The sequence below is a fragment of the Myiozetetes cayanensis genome, unplaced genomic scaffold (assembly GCF_022539395.1).
Source record: "Myiozetetes cayanensis isolate MyiCay16 unplaced genomic scaffold, myiCay2020 scf5-8, whole genome shotgun sequence".
In the NCBI taxonomy this organism is placed as follows: Eukaryota; Metazoa; Chordata; class Aves; order Passeriformes; family Tyrannidae; genus Myiozetetes; species Myiozetetes cayanensis.
Window position 1 is genome coordinate 41,725,544 of NW_026087742.1, and position 18,885 is coordinate 41,744,428.

Consider the following 18,885-nt stretch of genomic DNA (forward strand, 5'->3'; position numbering starts at 1 on the left):
ACTACACATGAAGTATATCTGTTAGTATGAAGAAAATTTAATTGAAGATTCTCACCCCATATCTCTCAGCTACAATTTCCTCAAAATTTCGTTTCTCTCTCTCAGCCTGCTCTTTCATCCTTTGGTATGATTTTCGCAGCCAACTTAATCCAGCATCTTCTACCACTGTAACTGAAGTAGAAAACAATGAGAGGTCATAGTTTTAAATCTCAAGTAATTATTACTATTTAACCTTACTCTGCATGTGACATCAAACCTTCACCTAAACTTAATGTAAAAATTCAAGGGGGTAAATGAAAAACAGAATTAATACAATAACACAGCTATACGTTTTCATAAGTTAATGCTGGTTATACCTCAGCAGTACTACAGATTTAATTTAAGCTTCTCTACTTTATCACAGAACACAACATGCAGTTTCCAAGATGGGACTAGTATATGAGAAGTTCTGGGGTTTTTTAATGACATTAAGGAACCTTCTCATTTTTTCCACTTTCTGTGTCCATTCTTTGGCATACCCCTTACACACAAACAAGTGGATTCCCCTCCTCAGAAAAGGAATGAGTAACCAATAGCTTTCCATGTGAGAAGCTAGCATGGGTCTTAACATTCTGAACACACGCTCACTGATGCCTGTCACCTCTTACAGGTCGCTGATCTCTGTGACTCCTAAAGCGGGCATGAGGCTAAAGGTTTGCAGATCAGACTGTCTACAGGGAAAGGCTCTCAAAAAGCCACAGACCCCAATCTTCCCTGTTGACAGAACACAAGGACCCCTTCTTATCACATAATAAATGCTTAATGACATCACGAAAAACGTTTTTCTAACTACACTTGCAGGATAACCCTGGGGTAAGGAAAGCAGTGAAAAGGTTACAGAAGTCGTATTTTTCACAAACTGCATCTGTAATGTATTTCATTTTAATGTGACTCAGTCTTCTGTGGGTGAATATTTTAAAACAGTAATTTGTGTAATGGAATGAAAGGAACCAAATGAGTCGACAACAATTTATCTTGTCTTGGTTAAATCATGCTTTCTTTTAATTAGTTCAAAATGGAGAATTTCTGTAAAAATACTGAAGGTCAAACCACTCAAGATTAAAAACCAGTGAAGAGAAATTCTGCAAAACAATGTACTATGATATGAACCCAATATTCACTACTGAATTTCCATTCAAATTTTACTTTATTACACTATTAATGTTATTATTAATAATATATATATATTCATAATGCATTTATAAAAACATTACCAGTAATTTGTTAGCAACGTAGAGATCAGAAACTGCAGCAGAAATTTAAGAATACTGCCAAAAGTTGCTGTTTACCTTTCTTAACTGAAGCTTCTTCATCCTTCTCTGGTGGCAAACCTGTACCACCGTCTTTCCAATAGGGATTAAGTTCTCTCTCAGACAGCATGGCCTAAAACAGAAATAATTTTAATATGTGCATAGCATATATGCATCCATTATACACACTGTTTTGGGTATCAAAGAAAGAACAGACGCTCTGGTGCAGAAAACAAAAGAGTATAAACCTGCATGGACAGCAAGGGGTTTGGGTGGGAGAGTCTGTAAGAATCATACTCTTCCAGGATTAAGCAGATATATAAATTGTCATTAACCATATATAATACATGCTGACATTCTGATGATTTAAGATCTCCACATTAAATGGTCCTTCAACAGCTCGGAAATAATGTTCAGTAAAAAAATTATGTGGAGAAAAAAACAAAAAAGATTAATCCCTTCTCAAAAGACAATAACCAAAGCACCACATACTACACAAGAACAGCACTTCAGGTCAATCTGGTTCCCAGACACAACTAACTGAAAAACCTACCAGCAACAAAGGACTTACTGTAAAATGTGAGGATAACTAAATATTAGATGGTGATCAGTAATTGTGTTTTCAGATCAGACTAAATTGCATTTAAGGTTGTGAATGAAACAGCCATCAATTGTATGTAAAGAGAATGAATTTAATGACCAAAACCCCTTCCACAGCAAGACCCTGATCTAGCCCTGTATTCACCAACAACAGTGACATGAAAGGCACAACATCTGCTCTGAACTCTTTCGTCAGGAAAAAACAAGCCTTAGCACTCTAGACTTTAGGACAGCAATTTGAGTAGGCTTTTATCACAAACCAGTGGTGCTCCTGTCACACACACCATGGAGAAGGTGGTCAGACCAACAATCTGTCACTGTCATTGAGTAAAACATCTCAGGAGTCCTTCAAATATTACAGAACTCAGAATTAACAAAGCTGACTTTCTCCTCACCTAGAATATAGTTTAAAGGCCTTTCTCCACAAGATAATCTTGGATGTATGAAGCCTTTTCATCCCAAAAAGACCAATTTAATTAAAATAACTATCACTTCATGCATCAGGCATTAGTTTAAATAACAATAAAGACTTATATATTTGAACCAAATGTAAAATGCAGAAAAAAATTAATATATTAATTCCTCCTACCTGCTCAAGTTCTTGAGCTTTCTGTCGTTCCAGTACTTTATCTTTGTGTCTTTCACCTTTGACAGCTGCTACTGACGTTGTTTTCAATGACATGAAGTCTAAATTCATCCATTCTTCTCTCTTTAAAATAAAACCAGGGAAACAGCATTCATAATTCCAACAAAAAGATGGCTCATGTACAAATCAAACTAGTGCAACTACTGACAAATGTTTCTGACAGTAAACAGTATAGGCTTTACGAACACATATAAAATACTTTAATGAAAAGGAAATACATTTTTAAGAACCCCAATCTTTCAATTTTTTAATACACAAGTAAATTGCATAAATGTCTTTCTGTAATTTGAAATATATCTTCACAAAATATTTAACACAGTAGTAAACATGCAGATTCTACATACTGCTAATTATTTGCTTCAAGGAACACTGTACATCTCATCTTGTTAATTTTGACCTCCTGATCTTTTATCTCTTCTAGTGCATACAAAATCTGCAATCAGTAACTAAGCATAGTTTATAGTTCGGATATCTAGGCACTAACTGAACTCTCAAATTCAATAATTATACATCTAAAGCCTGTAAACTGTACCCAAGATATCAGGTAGAAAACTGCATTTACAAAACCTAAGCCAGACTAAGGAGATTTTAAAAATGAGGACTACTCTACAGAAAAGTGGTATATAAAAAAGTCTAGATATAACTACTACATCTATACACACAAAACCTGAAGCCTCAAAAGAAGGCTGTGACATATACATTATAAAAAGAAGCATTTGGAGCAATTCTATGATTCTAGCACAGAATCCAAAATGACAATATTATATCTACTTTGAAACATCTCCTTGCAGGAGAGTCTTGCTATCTTCAACAGGGTTCAAGTCTGAGCTGTCAATCTGAACAGATGCTACGTGTCACGCTATCACTGTTATTTAAAAGTCATATTAGGCAACACACCAGGGAGTTTCAGGGGTGAAACCCAACATTCCACTTCTCAGATCTCCTCTAAGAGAAACAACTGAAAAATAATCTATCTTCAAGTGATTCAAAAATATCTATGGCCACATTAGCCAGCAACATGCATCAACAAACATGGATGTGCATGGGACCTCTGGAGGTCATCTGGTCTAAATCCCTGCTCAAGCAAGGACACCTAGGGACAGTTGCCCAGGACCATGTCCAGATGAACTGTAAATTCCACAACCTCTCCAGGTAATCTGTGCCAGTGCCTGGACACCCTCAGTAAAATGAAGTTTTCTGATGTTCAGAAGGAACCCCCTGTGTTTCAGTTTGTGCTCGTTGCCTCTGGTCCTGCCTCTGGCCACCACTGAAAAATGCCTGACTCCGACTCTATATAGGTTTCAGATCTGTGGGTTGGGGATTTTTATTTTCATTTTTGTTTCTGTCTTTTCTTTTTTTTTCTTAAGCAAGCACTCTGGACTAGGCCAAGACTGGTCACATCAAGCACCTTAGGTGCACTTTGAGAACTCATCTTCTAATTTAGTTTATTCCATATATGTTTCAAGACTTCCTCATAACATAAGCTAAAATAAAAAAGTGGAGATGACTAGGAAATTTGTGTCAAAAGCACACTCTTCATCCAAAACCAGACAAGCCTAGGCCATACACTATACAAAAAAATGCTTTTAAAAAAGGGAGTTGCAGTATAAATTATCAAGACACACACATTGCATTACTTCATATTTATCCAAGAAGATATATATAATCCAGAGTCCGTTTTTATTTCTCTTAACAAGATGCACCAATTCAGACTGAGAAACAGGGACCTTTTTCAGGAGAAAAAAATTTAAACATTAACTTAAAAATCATTTTTACACAACTGAGGATGTTGTGGTATGTGACTACACTTGTTACTAAAATCACTGTAGTCCTTTTCAGTATTACTCCATTTTCCAGAGTGCTGGGCACAGAATTCACTCAGGAAAATCAGAGGAGACATTGATGCCATAAATATAATTGCTGAAAAGTTCTACCCCTCTCTTCCTTATATCTGTTTAAGCACCACAGAAGCAAAAATTCATTCAGTTGTAGAACACCCACCCAGATTATGAAGAAAAAATAGTATATCTAGTCAAGGCCATTAAGGTGACATCTTCAAGAATACCAAGTTGTTAGATGATGAAAACAAATGATGATGAAAGGAATTGGTGCTGGGCAACATTAAGAGCAGTGCTTTCTTAAACACTAAGAACTATTAGGTAGAGACGTTTTCCAATGAATGAAAAGTAGCATTCACCTAGCTTAGCAAAGACATTTGTCTGTAAAATAGGTTTTATTCAACACATTGCAAAAGAGCTGTCAAGAAACCTAAGCATGTTTCACAGTTACTCATGCTGAGTTTATCTCTGGACTAGTTATCAGTCTGCTCACCTGCAGTGAGGGTTCTCTCACAGCATCTGGTTGCTTATTGACCTTCCAAGCCTTTTCTGTGTCATCTGACTGTGACACATTTGACTCAACCCATTCAACTGAAGAATCCTAAAAAGAAAGTTTAATGTAAAGAATAATAATAACACTTTAACACATTAGTTGATAAAATGCAATACTAACCAAATATATTGATAATAAAAAATCCTGAATTGATAATCAAAAATTAATTGTCCTTAGCATTACTAATATAATACTGTTTAATATTTAAAAATACTGATAATAAAAACAGAATATTGATATTTCCAAGGAAGATGGTTCCAGCATGATCAAAAGACTCCATTATACTTCATGAGCACATCACATTATGTAGCACTACTTCATACTGGTATTTGCATAATACTGCTAAAGCTAAAACTGTCATAATAAAAATGAAACCAAAATCAACTGGGATTACGACATTACAAAAGCAAAATAAAAATGCATTATTTCATTATTAAGTATGTTTTACATTAAAAAAAATAAAATCAGTTGCACAGTACAATATAAAGCACTGCACATGTTATTGCCTCTTCTTTTCACATCCAGCTTCCTACACTTGCGCTTTTGCGGTTGAAGTACACAGGACTCCATTGACAGTTGTTTTGCTATTTACATGAGCCTGTCAATAACATACTTTGGACCGAAGTTACAGCCAGGACTGTGTTGCATCCTAGGAATCACTGTTGTGGTCTGAAGGGTTTGGGTGACTCCCACGTGAAACGCAGGACATTTGTGCCCTAGGTTACTTCCCACACTGATATCATAGTTTGTCTCTGCTATCAGTCCGTAAAAAATAAATCTCATCATGTTGCACATTCCTTCACTCAACCAAAGAGACTCCCTGACTCTCCGAAAATTAAAAATCACAGTGCCAGCTGACTCACACCAAAATGCTGGGAGGGTGTTTTCCACAATGTGAAAAAACACACTGAAAGCAGCACCAGATTTCTAACGTAATCTCTGTGCTCTTTTGCCAGAGTGCTCCTCAATGTGAAGGCGTCTGCTTACAGACTCAAATGCACGTGACTCATGTACAATTCACATGTTGCTGGGGGTGTCCATGGTTGAACATCCATAGAAAAAGGCAGAAGTAATTCATGCTTAGAATCAAAGTATATTTGCAATTTCAGACACATCATTCTACCATATACCAGGGACAAGAGGGTACCTAAAAATTTTTCCTATCTATCCCAGAATAAGGATTTTTTTATAAATCCCTTAGTTCCTAATGAGTGAATTCAATGTTATAAAATTCACAAGCATTCACAAAACTGCCTATGTTAAGTTGATTAAATACACATAAATATTAAAATTGACAGATTTTGCCATAGTTTTTTCCAACAGAAAATGGTAAGAATGAGTCTAAATTTTACTAACCATGTCTAACCACAGTGACTAAAATGGTTCAAGTTTTAAGACTGTAATTTAAAATTTGTATTTTAAAATTCCTTACTTACCGAAGAACTATCATGTAAGTCATCCTTCTTTTCAGATTTTTGCTTCTTACTTTTCTTCTTTTCTTTCTTAGCTTTTTTTGAATGCTTATCCTTTTTCTTTTTTTTCTGCACAGAATGTTCCTACAAGTAAATGTTTGCAAATGAGATCCAGTAAACCAAATCACACACACAGAAATAATCACAACCCACTTACCAAACCACACATAGAAGAAAGGTAAACCACACATAGCTATCTTTTACTTTTATTAACCTTTCTTCTGTGGTGGGAGGGATGGACTGGGGTGGGGTGGTAGAGGCAGAGAGGGCATGCCTCACATCTATAATTGGTTCTTCTTCCCCCTCTCAATATGTTTTTCACTGGAACTAAGGCACTATAACTATACATAGAATATCTACTACACTACATTTATTTCGGTCAAATCTATTTCTTCGGGTATCACTACATCATTAAGACACATCTTTCCGTTGCTGAAATATCTGCACAGATTGCTACACTAAAAGGATGTGATATTCAGAGGCTCCATTAAGATATCTCCTGTGAATGACCACAAACAAGACTGCTGTGAAGCCTTGGGTTCTCTAGATTTCTTCCTATGGGACTATGCTTGCCTGGCAGCACTTGCTCTTCTGCATTTGGTAGAAATTAAAGCTGAAATTGAATGACACAAATTTTTCGCCTTTGCGAGTAAAAGGTTATTTCCATGTTAAAAAAAAGCTAATATCAAAGCATAAAGAAATCAGAAATTAAAAAGTTTTTATTTAAAGATCATTTTAAAGCCCTCAAAGTCTTCTGTTCACACAAACATGCTGTAAAGCTAACAATCCAATCCAATGATTTACAGTTCCATCACCTTTTCCAGTTGTTCCACACCTTTATTCACATCAGCAAGCATCCATTTATCTTCACTTTGTGGATGCTTTAGCAGCTTGCACCTCTCCTTTTCATAATTAATTTTGGCCAAAGATGAACAGAAAAGAAAAATAACCAGTGGGAGTTCAGTAGCATTTCCTTACATACACACTGCAACATACACTGCAACCCACACTGACACAACCATATACAGTGTTGAAAACTGTGCTTGAGAAGTTTTCCTTTTAGAGGACAGTAATAAAAATACTTTTGTATTACATGTCAAAGGGGACATTCAGCTAGAACGTATTACACACCCATCTTCTCAAGCTACAGCCTTCCAGGTCCCATATCACTGATTTCATCCCATCATCCTAAATAAGGGTGACACAAAGACATTCAGCTTCCATTCTTCATTCAGAGAAGTCTTCTCTTATTTCACCCTTCATGAACTGAATACATGATATGATACAGTGGACTTCTGAGTTTCTAGTTCAAAAAATTTTCTGTGTAATAACTCCACTGCAAAGCACAGTTCACCATCTGTTAGCAAGCCTATCTCTGTGCACATTCAACTCTGAAAATATCTCAGCCAGATGAAAAACTTGGAACTGCAGAAATCCACACAAATATTCTAAAGGAGTATACAAGTATAAAAGGATTAGCATTTTGGGCTGCAAAATGTTTCTCCCTTTCTGCCTATGGAGATAAAACTAGAAATACTTTCACTACTGTTTCTGAAAAAAATAACCATCACTGCAGACAGTTTCAATTCCTGGAAAGGATTTTTATAAGCCACATAAATAAAAGAATAATTTTTTTCAGCTTCTGATGTCCCTCTATTACTTTCAGAAGAAACTTTCAGAAGCAAGTTTACTTAATACAACTTGTCATTAGGAAACTTTTTGCCCCAAAGTGCAATACAGCACACCCTAATTAAACAGGAGAAAAGTTATTTTACATTATTACACCCCTCATTTTGTGTTAGATAAGTCTTTCAAGTTTGAGCATGCTTTTGGTTTTTCGTTTGTTTGAGGGTTTTGTTTTAAAATAACTAAAATCACAGCAAAAACATAAGGTGTAGTTTAGAATTTTTATCCTGAAACAACAAGTTCCACCAGAAAGTGTGGTCAAACATAAGCCAAAAGAACACATACAAGTTTTAAAAAGACCAATATTTAAAACAAACAAAAAAATCTCAGGAGATTACATAGCTAGTTGACGTTGTTCCTCCTGGTCAGCTATTAGCTCTCTACATATATGCCTGTGCACTGCACAAGACAGCAACCTCCCTACCACACGCCAGTTTCTCCCTTTCTGATACAGCCAAGAAAGAAATCTGCAGCTTTTGTCCTGACAGCAAACAGTGCTTGCAGGGGCATGACCAATATACTGTAAGGGTTCAAGGAACAAAATAAGTGCCAAAAAAATAAGATTAAGAGGGTATTTTTAAAAAAGCACTAATTCACAAGGTAGGACTGCTGTTGTATTTTTTAACATTGTCGCTAACACTACTGAAAGTCGCACAACATAAAGAACAAAAAACTAAACAAAGCAAAAAAGAAAATCAAAATACTACACATCTGTGCCCAAACAAAGCACCCTTTTAAATCTTCCTTGTCTACTTTCTTACAAACTCCAGGTGATAAACTTTCTAATGCACTTAAATGCAAGTACAGCAAGGTTGCTACCCACACTTCTTGACTTTAAACAAAGGAATATTGCAAAACAAAAAATAGTATAAATCCGCTCAAATAAAGAGGCCAAGTCTCAGACTTCCATCTCTAGAAAGAAGCTGACAGTCTACAAGAGTGAATGCTACCTCTTAAAATATAAAAGGTAAAGATAAAGAAAGAATGAGTTAAGAACACACTGAGTAATTTATTTCAATATCGAAATAATTTTCCATTTTACAAATAAACAAAATAACAAAAGAATAAGCAGGACTATAATTCAGTGAAAATGAAACAGTCATTAAGCATAACACAGAGTCTCCAAAACCACACAGGACTCAAAAAAATGCAGGTGTGCTTCCTGTTATCCCTGCACGATCCAGAAAGTGCACTGGCTAACCCTGGCCACTCTAAGGCATCTGGGACAACATCCTTAAAAATTCATGCAGAAATCACTGACTGGTATCTTCTGTTCTAGTCCATACAGATGATGCTAACCCTTTTGTTTTAAAAATACATTCATCTGACTAAAAAAACAATAACTAAACATGGCACATCCATGGACAAGAGAAGGATAATAACCTCAGCTGTGCAACTCCCAAAATGTCTATAAGCAATACAGACTCCAAACTTAAATTTATAACTGGACAGAGATGAAACAGGGGAGATAAAAGGAACCTGAATATGGTTCTAGATGAGAAAAAATAAAAACAAAAACAGACTCCAAGCTCATTTGCTCCAAAAGTAAACAGAAATCATATTGCTGAGATATAGACTGAGAAAAGGACAGGCTTTCTGCACACTCCATTTCACTTTTGGTTGAGAAAGAACTGGAGCTGGAGTCAACAGTTCCGTTCAACCCCTTTAGCAGTTCTCAGGCATATAAATCTACATATAAATCTACATAGACCTCAAATAAAGGCCAGTCAGGATCATCTTGTCAACATGTCTTCACTGAGTATGCTCTCTGCCTGTCACGGGAGATTTAGCCTCATCCTTCCCTATAATAACAAGCATATTTTACATAAAATTAGTATTTTCTTCATGCTACCAAAGTTACAAATAAACATTGCATAAAATGAGGTTAATGTTACAAATAAGGTATAAAAGAAGATTTTATACATTTTATTATATTTAAAATAAATAGAAAAAGACAAAGGCAAGCATTTAGGTAATTGAAATACATGATCCTAATGAAAGAGATGGATCATCATTTTGGCTGAAGAATACATATTTAGAACACAGATTGACTAGAGATCATCATCAGACTACAGATTGTTGTCTCCTTAATACTAAATGAAACAGGATTGGGCAAGATGCAGTGAATCTGTAGTGGCAGATCAAAGAGAAAGAAAAAAAAAACATCAGGTGAAAGTTTTTCTTAGAAGAAGATGCAAAATATAGAAAATTTTTAACAATATATATATGTAAAATAAAATTAAAGAAAGAAAGCTGCCTAGAGATTTAAAAATATGAAAGAAGTTATATTTTCACCTCAATTATCATTTTAACCCAAGACTAGAGAGTTAGCAGTGAATCTTTCTATCTGAATCTTTCTATCTCTAAAAACTATCTAGCTCCCTCAAATTACAATATTTATTTTGTATTGTTGGTGATGCTTTCCCCTCACACACACACACAACTATTTCAAGTGAGGATGAGGAGGGAAATCTGTTTACATTACTCTATTAGCTTCAAAACTTTATGTGCTACTTGTCTTTTACAAATAAAGTTTGCTCCAAAACAGCCTGTAATACATTGCAGACACAAACACCAAAACCTGTACAAATTACACCATGCCACACCAGGAAGAAGCAGAAAAGATCAAAGACACTGCCAACAGCCAAGATTTAGGTCACACAATAAATGGAGATTGTTACACAACAGTCCCCAAGGATGTCACTTAGCGACAAAAAAATTCCCTCTCCAGCTCACAGAAACCTTGACCAACACTCTTTCCTGACCCCAATTCTTTTTACCATTTCAGTTCTAACCAAGGCCAGAGAAAGTTTTCAACACCACTATAGAGACCATGCACTTTTCCATCTTTAACTCTGGTCAATTTCTAATTCCTCAGACAATAATCACCACCATTCAATAGTCAATTTCTCCTTCCAAAAGAAGAAAAGTCACCTTTTCTCCACCAGCAACCAGGAGAAACTCTACAACACATCAGATCAATACAGTATGACAAAAACATTCAACACAAAGAGCAACAGCTAAGCTGCTCTACTGCCTATGTGTCAGTGAAGGGCAGGGCTCCACTCCCACGACTCTCCTCTCTGCATTCCCCCTCACATGTTCCCACCACCTTACCTACCCAGGCCTATCCTGGCACCACAGCCTCAGGAGAAGCCACTTCAAGGACCACCCTGGCAAAAAATCCCACCAAAAGCAGGGTGTAGCTTCCTGTAGATCAAGTTTACAAGATGCCACTCCAGCAAGGTCATCAAGGCTACTGGTTTAAGCACAAGGAACAAAGGAAAAAATGTGCACTTTGGGGAGAAGTGTGGAAAAAACATCCTTTCAGCAACAGATTTCTGTTAGAAAAGTTCAACAAATCCCCAGTCCTTCAGACATCAACATAAGGCACCCAAAATACAAACAATGAGCTTTTCTTTCTAATTTCAGAATCACCTCCCACCTTATCATACAAACTCCTCCACTCAATTAATTATTTTGATAATCAGCTACCAGAAAGGTTGCTGTGGCATGTATTACCCTCCCAACTTCTATCACTCGAAATCGCAGAGCCAGACAGCCCTGGTTACATGACTGCTTACCTTGAGGGAACTGAACATACCTTCCTTGCAGTTCTGATGCTCTTATACCAATTCTCTGTGTGAAAAACACACTTATTTTTGCGAATACTTAAGACTATTTTTCTACTCTTAATATTCCAATTATTAAATCCACAAAGCTTTCCCAAGGAGGACAGTAGTGGAGACACAAGAAAGAACTTCCATCCCAACTTGCCAAATCACAGCTGAGTCAGAGTGCTGCCTGTACCACCACCACCTACAGACACAGCTGTGCCAGCTGGAAACGTCACCACTCTTTGTCATTTTCACCTGCCAAAAGGCACAGAAGGTAGGTCACTGAGAGAACCATCACTTCAATCATTTAAGCTTCTTATGATCAATAATCATTAGAGAAAAGTCAGATGTGATTTAAAAAGCTGACTGCAGGAGATGTCAGCCTTCGGTCAGAAACATCTGGGAGGCAGTAACTGTTTCTGCTGGTACAGACACAACAGATAAGCAGATGCACTAAGGTAGTTACTACTGCTAGGAAACTGTAGATGGGTATTTCATGTTAATGTAGGACCTCTCCACTCCTGTGCCAAAGCAAGCTCTAGAGGAAAGCCTTACAGGATATAACAACAAAGACATCTGTTTTCATTGCTCACCTTCTAAAATCATCTGTCTGTTAAATCAAAGATGTTGCTCGCAAAAATGCAGAGAGAGGTGCTTTGTCAAAGTCTGAAAACTTTTTGTGAAAAGGCAGCAATAGTTTCTCAGTGCTGCTACTCTCCTAATATCACAGATTTAAGTGAGTATATTAATGCTGACATGCTTATTTCTGCCAACAGTCAGGGATGTAACACTTCATAAAGGATTTAAAAGGGAAAGAACAAAAAGGAGGTGCTTAGTATTACAGCATAGAAGCAACTTCCAACAAATAACAGTTGTATTACCTCTTATAGTGATATATGTGTGGCTGCTAATTTCTATCTAAGGAGAAATTTCTGTAATTTTCCACTGAAAACTGAACTGTAAAATACGGCCAAAGCATTCCATCACCTCAGTGAATATTACACTCAATTTTTTTTAAATTAATATGTCATTATCAAGAGAATATACTATTATCAAGAGAAATTTGCAATCTGTTAGTAATCCTTAACAATTAAAAGGCAGGTTTTTCTGCACAAGGAATGGTCAGATCACATCCCCCTCAGAGGCCAAAGAGTGGAAGACTCAAAGTCCATGGAAAAAAAAAAATCCAGTAACAGAAGAGTAACCCTAAAATACAGAAAATATGATAGCACAGAGGACAGAATAACCCAAAATTGAAATCTTGATAGATTTTACCAAGAGAAGAAGTGTTCATGTCTAGGAAAAGTACATATCCCTGCACTTACCAAAACACCCATCAGATTATTTTCTTACTGTAAACTTGTAAACCAAAACAGCAGTGTCATGAACTATCAGGCTCATCAAAACAAGATGCTATTTCTGACGCTTAATAACAATTTGCATGTCAACACTTAATTATTTGATTACTGATCATTATCATAAACATTACCAGCTGTTGGGTTTTACCAGTGCAGTTGGGAAGCCAGACTACACAAATAGAAGAATACACTTCCAAAATTTAGAAGAGAAATCTTAATCAATGAATTCAGTGACATGCTGCTTTTTCAAAAGAGTAAAAGTTCAATATTTCATATTTCAAAATGAAAAGCTTCTCGATGTGAGTTAGTTGAATATCTCATCTTTGCAGAAACAGAGCTGCTGAAGTACAGTTATGACTGCAAACATCTCAGATTATCAGAAGCAAAGATCTATACAGCTTCCCAAATGTCTTTCCCAAAGTAAAAGGCAGAAGCTTCCAGGACTGCAACCACCAAATAACTGACATCTCTTTCTGCCTTTGTAAGCAAAACAGTCAAAACACATTGAGATAAAGCCTTGCAGTTTGCCCCCAGTTCTGTTCACAGAATCATAGAATATCCAGAGTTGGAAGGTCACAAGGATCATCAAAGTCCGAGTTCCGGTCATGCACAGAACAATGCCAAGAATCACACTATGTGCCTGAAAAGTGTTGTCCAAACACTTCTTGAACTCTGAGAGCCTTGGAGCTATCCCCACTTCCCTGGGGAGCCTGTTCCAGTGCCCAACCACCCCCTGGGTGAAAAACCTTTCTTTATTATCCGGCCTCCCCTGACACAGTTTCAGGCCATTCCCTTGGGTTCTGTTACTGGTCACCAGACTGAACAGATCAGTTCCTGCCCCTCCTCTTCCTCTCATGAAGAAGTTGTAACTGCAATGAGGTCTCCCCTCAGTCTCCACCAGGCTGAACAGTCCAAGTGACCTCAGACGCTCCTCATACAGCTCCCCCTCAAAGCTCTTCATCACCATCTTTGTTGCCCTCCTTGGACACTCTCCAAGAGCTTAAATATCTTTCTTATATTGTTCACCCAAAACTGCACACAGCAGAGTACTGACATGGCAACTATGACATCCTCATGCTTTCACATTATAAAATGATAAATTGATTTTCACAGAAATAACAGAGTAGCTACAAGAGAAGTCTTAAAATGTTGTCCTTTTACATAGCTTAATATTAGGTTATTGGGTCCATAAATGAGAAAAGGGAATATGCAATAAGTTTTTAAAAAAAGTTTCATTCTTAAAATTCTCTGACAGTTAAATCAGTGATAAAGGAGCCTCTACAGCCTCCTTTTTTCCATATGGACTTGTACAGGACTTTTGCTAACACATTCTAAAACTCTGGTACAGAAAAGGGGGTGGGAGGAAACTTCTAACCTTCAACATGTCCTCTGCTTACTACAAGTTTTAGTTCTTACTGTAAGGAAAAGAAACAGTTCAAGGGCATACATAAGATGATGAACACAGCAATTCCACAAGCAGCAGCAAAGAAAACCATTTGATCATTAATTTATGTTTCAGTGCTACCCAACGCACCCAGGAGAACCCCTGAAAATAGGAGAATCCCTGAAAATCTGAGAATCCGAATTAGCTTTAGGTTGCTTGGAAGTGAAAAGATAAACACCATGGAAAAATAACACAGACTCTATAATGCGCATTTCCAGTATGAAGATGAAAAGTCACATCACAGAAGTTTCTCAGTGGGGGAATCAAGTATCTCTAATGGTTATATCCTGTAGAAAGCAACATCATTGTCTCCAGATCCCTTACGACACTCCACAAAAATGGACTTGAAGAACCATAGAGCCTAGTATTTCACAAATTATACTCCCTTCTGTTTCCCTATATTGGACTTCTGAGAGCTCTGACATTCTCAGAACTGAAAATCTAAGCTAGTATCCCAACTGAAAAATGTCCAGCAATGCCCATGGAAGCTGACAAGAGTGTAATACAGGGTTAAGTCCAAGTGAGCCATCTCCAAAACATTCCTGTATCCTCCAGGAATTTGAGGCTCAGCAACTTTTCAGTCAGTAACTTTCAGTAACATACAGTTTTGCTTTTAGGCTATAATCATCTGGATGGAAGTGGAGTGTCAGTATTCACAACATGCTATACAAGAGATCCTACAATTTCTCTGTGCATCATCTGAAAGTTCACTCTTTTGTCTGCTCTAAGCCAGCTACCTGCAGATCCCTTAATACAACCTAGTTCTTGAGTCGAAAGAAACAGCAGACAGCAATTCTCCATTTCCTTCTCCATATCACCTAATGATTTCAAAGAACTCTCTCGAATTAACTTTATTTTCAGCCTATTTTTCCTCATTTCAAAACCTTTAGTGTCCTTGAACAGCCTGTACCATGGCCATCTCTGAATACTTTCTTCCCACCTCCTCCAAGGCTGTTCAGTTCCTCTTGAGATGCCACGTTCAAGATACCATGCTTTCTAGTAACAACTCAAACTCTGCCAAAACCAACCTGTGCCTCTTTCCCCCACACATCCTCACCATGAAGAACTGCTTCATCCCCGACATCAACCCTTCCTCTGTGAGACCGATTTTGGCTCATTGCTGTAGTTTCTCCAGCAACCAAACCTCCCTCCTCAGCTTTCCTGCCTCCATAAATTGAGACTTATCTAAATATGACGAGAGGTTAAACACAAATTCATTGCCTTTTCCACAGCAGGTGGAATCCCTGCTGAGGAATGCATTCAGTGCAGGTAGCTCGGTGTAGCTGCAGTGAAGGCTCCAGGTTGTGCCCTGGGTGGTGGGAAATGGCGAGAGCCCCAGGTGAGAGGCCATGAACCGGTGCCAATCCTTTGCACAGCAAAGGGCATAGGGCCCTGTGGGACCAGCCAGGAGAACAGACACTGGAAGACACAGCAGGAGCCCAGGACTCAGCAGGAATACCCCAGACTATCACACTGCATAGACTTTAAGGGTATAAAAGCCCAGAGGACTGTGTTGTTTGAAGGACCAGCTCAAGATGGTTTTGTGTTTTGCACCATCATTAAACTGTCTTAAGGATCCAGAGGCCGGAGACTCTACTGTGGGAAATATGGGGCTGAGCCAGTAAGGAAACCAGGTCTGACTGTGTGAGTGGGGAGTGTAGGGAGTCAAGTGGGGCACCCATCGGCTCACAGGAGCCACCCGCTAGGAAGGGGCTCCAGTCTCAGCAGGGAAAGTCTCAGGTGGTGGGAATGTGGCTGCCAGAGTGGCTCCTGGATGGTCAGACAGGAAATTTCCTTAACCCCAACACTGGAGTTCTTCGAGGCATGGCTCAACAGAGCACTAGATAATCTCATCTAGACTCCCCACCCCACCAGGGGTTGGACCAAGTGATCTGTCAAGGCCTTTTCAACCAGTGCTGTCCTAGGATTCTACGCAAATACAAATGGCACCAACTGAGAAGAAAATGTAAAGGCAAAGCAGGATAACAGTGTCCTACATAAGTTTTGCTTCCCTTTAAGTGTGTTTATGAACATTCAAGAGGTTGAACTAAGCAAAGGAGCATTCTTAAACATGTCACACAGCAATTCCAACACAGCAAAAGACAACAATAACAAACTTTTGCAGGGGAGTATGGTTCCCTGTTACTAAATTAAAGGAATTTCCCTTCAACTGCTCATCAGGAAGGGGGAAATCACTGAAGAGAACTTCTAGAAACAAGAAACAGTTCCACAAATGTACAAGGGAGATGCCCATATGATGAATTAGGTAAAGTCCTCTCTCTGCTTTGCCTTGAGAAAAGACATCACTGACATGTAAGTTTCAAGCTATTCAGGCCACTGAATAGCTTGAAACTTACATGTCAGTGATGGCTTTTCTATTTTCCCACTATTTTATTTTTTTTTTGTGAAAATATCTTTGCCCAGTAAGATTTGGTTGCTGCTTACCCTGTCCTTCCTTCTATAAAAAGCCCATCCTCACAACCTCATACGTTTTCCATAACCTGTCTTCCTCATACACTTTTCTTTCTGTGTAGTTTCTACCTATGTAGTTTTCTATCCCCTGCTCCTCAAACTTCAAAATAAATCACGTCACCCAACTGATGTGCCGTTTGTGACACCAGCACTCACTCTACCCACAGGTTAAAACAAGAATCGGCACAAGTGCCAAACGTGGCACATAGACAGGTTTTGAACGGAATGGGTCAGGATCAGCACAGGTCTCCAAGTCACAGCAACTCCACCAAAGCACCTGTGAGTGGGAGCCTTCTAATTCTTGGCTCCCACTACAGCAACACAGAGCCAAGCAAGTAACAGAGTGACTCCATGAAAACAGGCTGTCACACTTCTTAACACACACACACCCCCCACTTCACTTCCGTGACCATAGTGTTGAAATGGAGAGATATGGACTCCTTAGAAAATACAGGCCAGCAAGACAAGTAGGAGTTGCCTATTATGCCTCATTTAAGGAAAGGCTAGGACCTGGGGCTGTTTAGCCTAGAGAAGGCCGGGGAGCGGGGCTGGTGTCATCAGTGTATATAAAAATCTGAAGAGAGATTTTTACCGACGACCGGCCCTGGCTCTTTTTCAAAGGTGTAAGCCCAGAAACGCGCAGGAAGTGAACCACCACACGAATCAACACCACGAGCGACAAAACGCACGAACTCAGCTCCCGGCTGCGTCCTGCCGCTCCCGGTGCCGCACCCCGGCTCCCCTTGGCGCACAAGGGGCTCTCCCAGGGCATGGCCCCCCAGAGCGGCCCCCGGCAGCGCGCTGACCCCGCGCAGCACCCAGCGCCCAGCCTGGGGGACGGAAGGGACTGAGCAGCACCGGGGCACGGCCGGGCCGGGCCAGGCCCCCCACCTGGGCCAGCAGTGCCTCCCGCTGCTCCCGCTGCTCCCGCTGCTCCCGGCTCCGCTCGCTCTCCAGCCCCGACGCCATCGGCACGGACCGCCGGAAACCGCGCGGCAGCCGTACGGCAGCACCGCCGCGACACTGTCGTGAACGGCGTCCCTGGCAACGGCGGGCGGGCACGGGATAGCGGGGACAGCGGGGACACGGGATAGCGGGCACAGCGGGCACAGCGGGGACAGCGGGGACAGCGGGGATAGCGGGCACAGCGGGGACAGCGGGCACAGCGGGGACAGCGGGGACAGCGGGGACACGGGATAGCGGCACAGCGGGGACAGCGGGGACACGGGACAGCGGGGACAGCGCCCGCCCTGCCCCGCCGGCCTGCCCGGGGCCGAGCTCCGGTGCCGCCGGGCTGCAGCCCCGCCGCGCTCGGCAGCGGCCGCCGGGACGCGCTCACCTCATGACGGGGTTGCAGAATATTCTGAGTTGGAAGAGACCCACAAGGATCATCAAGTCCAACTCCCGGCCCTGCACAGGACCATCCCCAGGAGTCACGCCATGTGCCTGAGAGCACTGTCCAAACACTTGAGCCCTGTCAGGCTCGGTGCTGTGACCACTTCCTTGGGGAGCCTCTTCCAGTGCCCACCCACCCTCTGGGTGAAGAACCTTTCTCTAATATCCAACCTAAACCTCCCCTGAGACAAATTCAGGCCATTCCCTCGGGTCCTATCACTGGTCACTACAGAGAAAAGATCAGTGCCTGCCCCACCTCTTCCCCTATCTACCCTTTGTAGACAACAGTGAGGTCTCTCCTCAAACTCTTCTCCAGGCTGAACAGACCAAGCGACCTCAGCCACTCCTCAAGCCCCTTCACCATCTTTGTTGCCCTCCTTTGGACACTCTTTAAGAGCTTAATATCTTTTGTGTGTTGTGGCACCCAAAACTGCACACAATACTCAAGGTGAGGCCGCACCAGTGCAGAGCAGAGTGGGACAATCCCCTCCCTTGACCAGCTGGCGATGCTTTGC

The 18,885-nt window shown here is 40.0% G+C and overlaps 1 protein-coding gene across 1 annotated transcript in view; it reads right to left on the reverse strand.

The window, feature by feature from the left end:
- The window catches only part of CWF19L2 (CWF19 like cell cycle control factor 2), a 67,311-nt gene extending 49,358 nt beyond the window's left edge, over positions 1-17,953 (reverse strand). Inside the window, exons 1-6 of the mRNA XM_050333615.1 lie at positions 17,867-17,953; positions 6,363-6,482; positions 4,867-4,974; positions 2,479-2,598; positions 1,329-1,422; positions 56-171 (exon numbers count right to left, since the gene is read on the reverse strand). Coding sequence (XP_050189572.1) covers positions 56-171; positions 1,329-1,422; positions 2,479-2,598; positions 4,867-4,974; positions 6,363-6,482; positions 17,867-17,944 — 636 coding nt within the window. The 5' untranslated portion in view covers positions 17,945-17,953. The remainder of the gene's footprint in view (positions 1-55; positions 172-1,328; positions 1,423-2,478; positions 2,599-4,866; positions 4,975-6,362; positions 6,483-17,866) is intronic.
- Between the last annotated feature and the right edge of the window lie 932 nt (positions 17,954-18,885).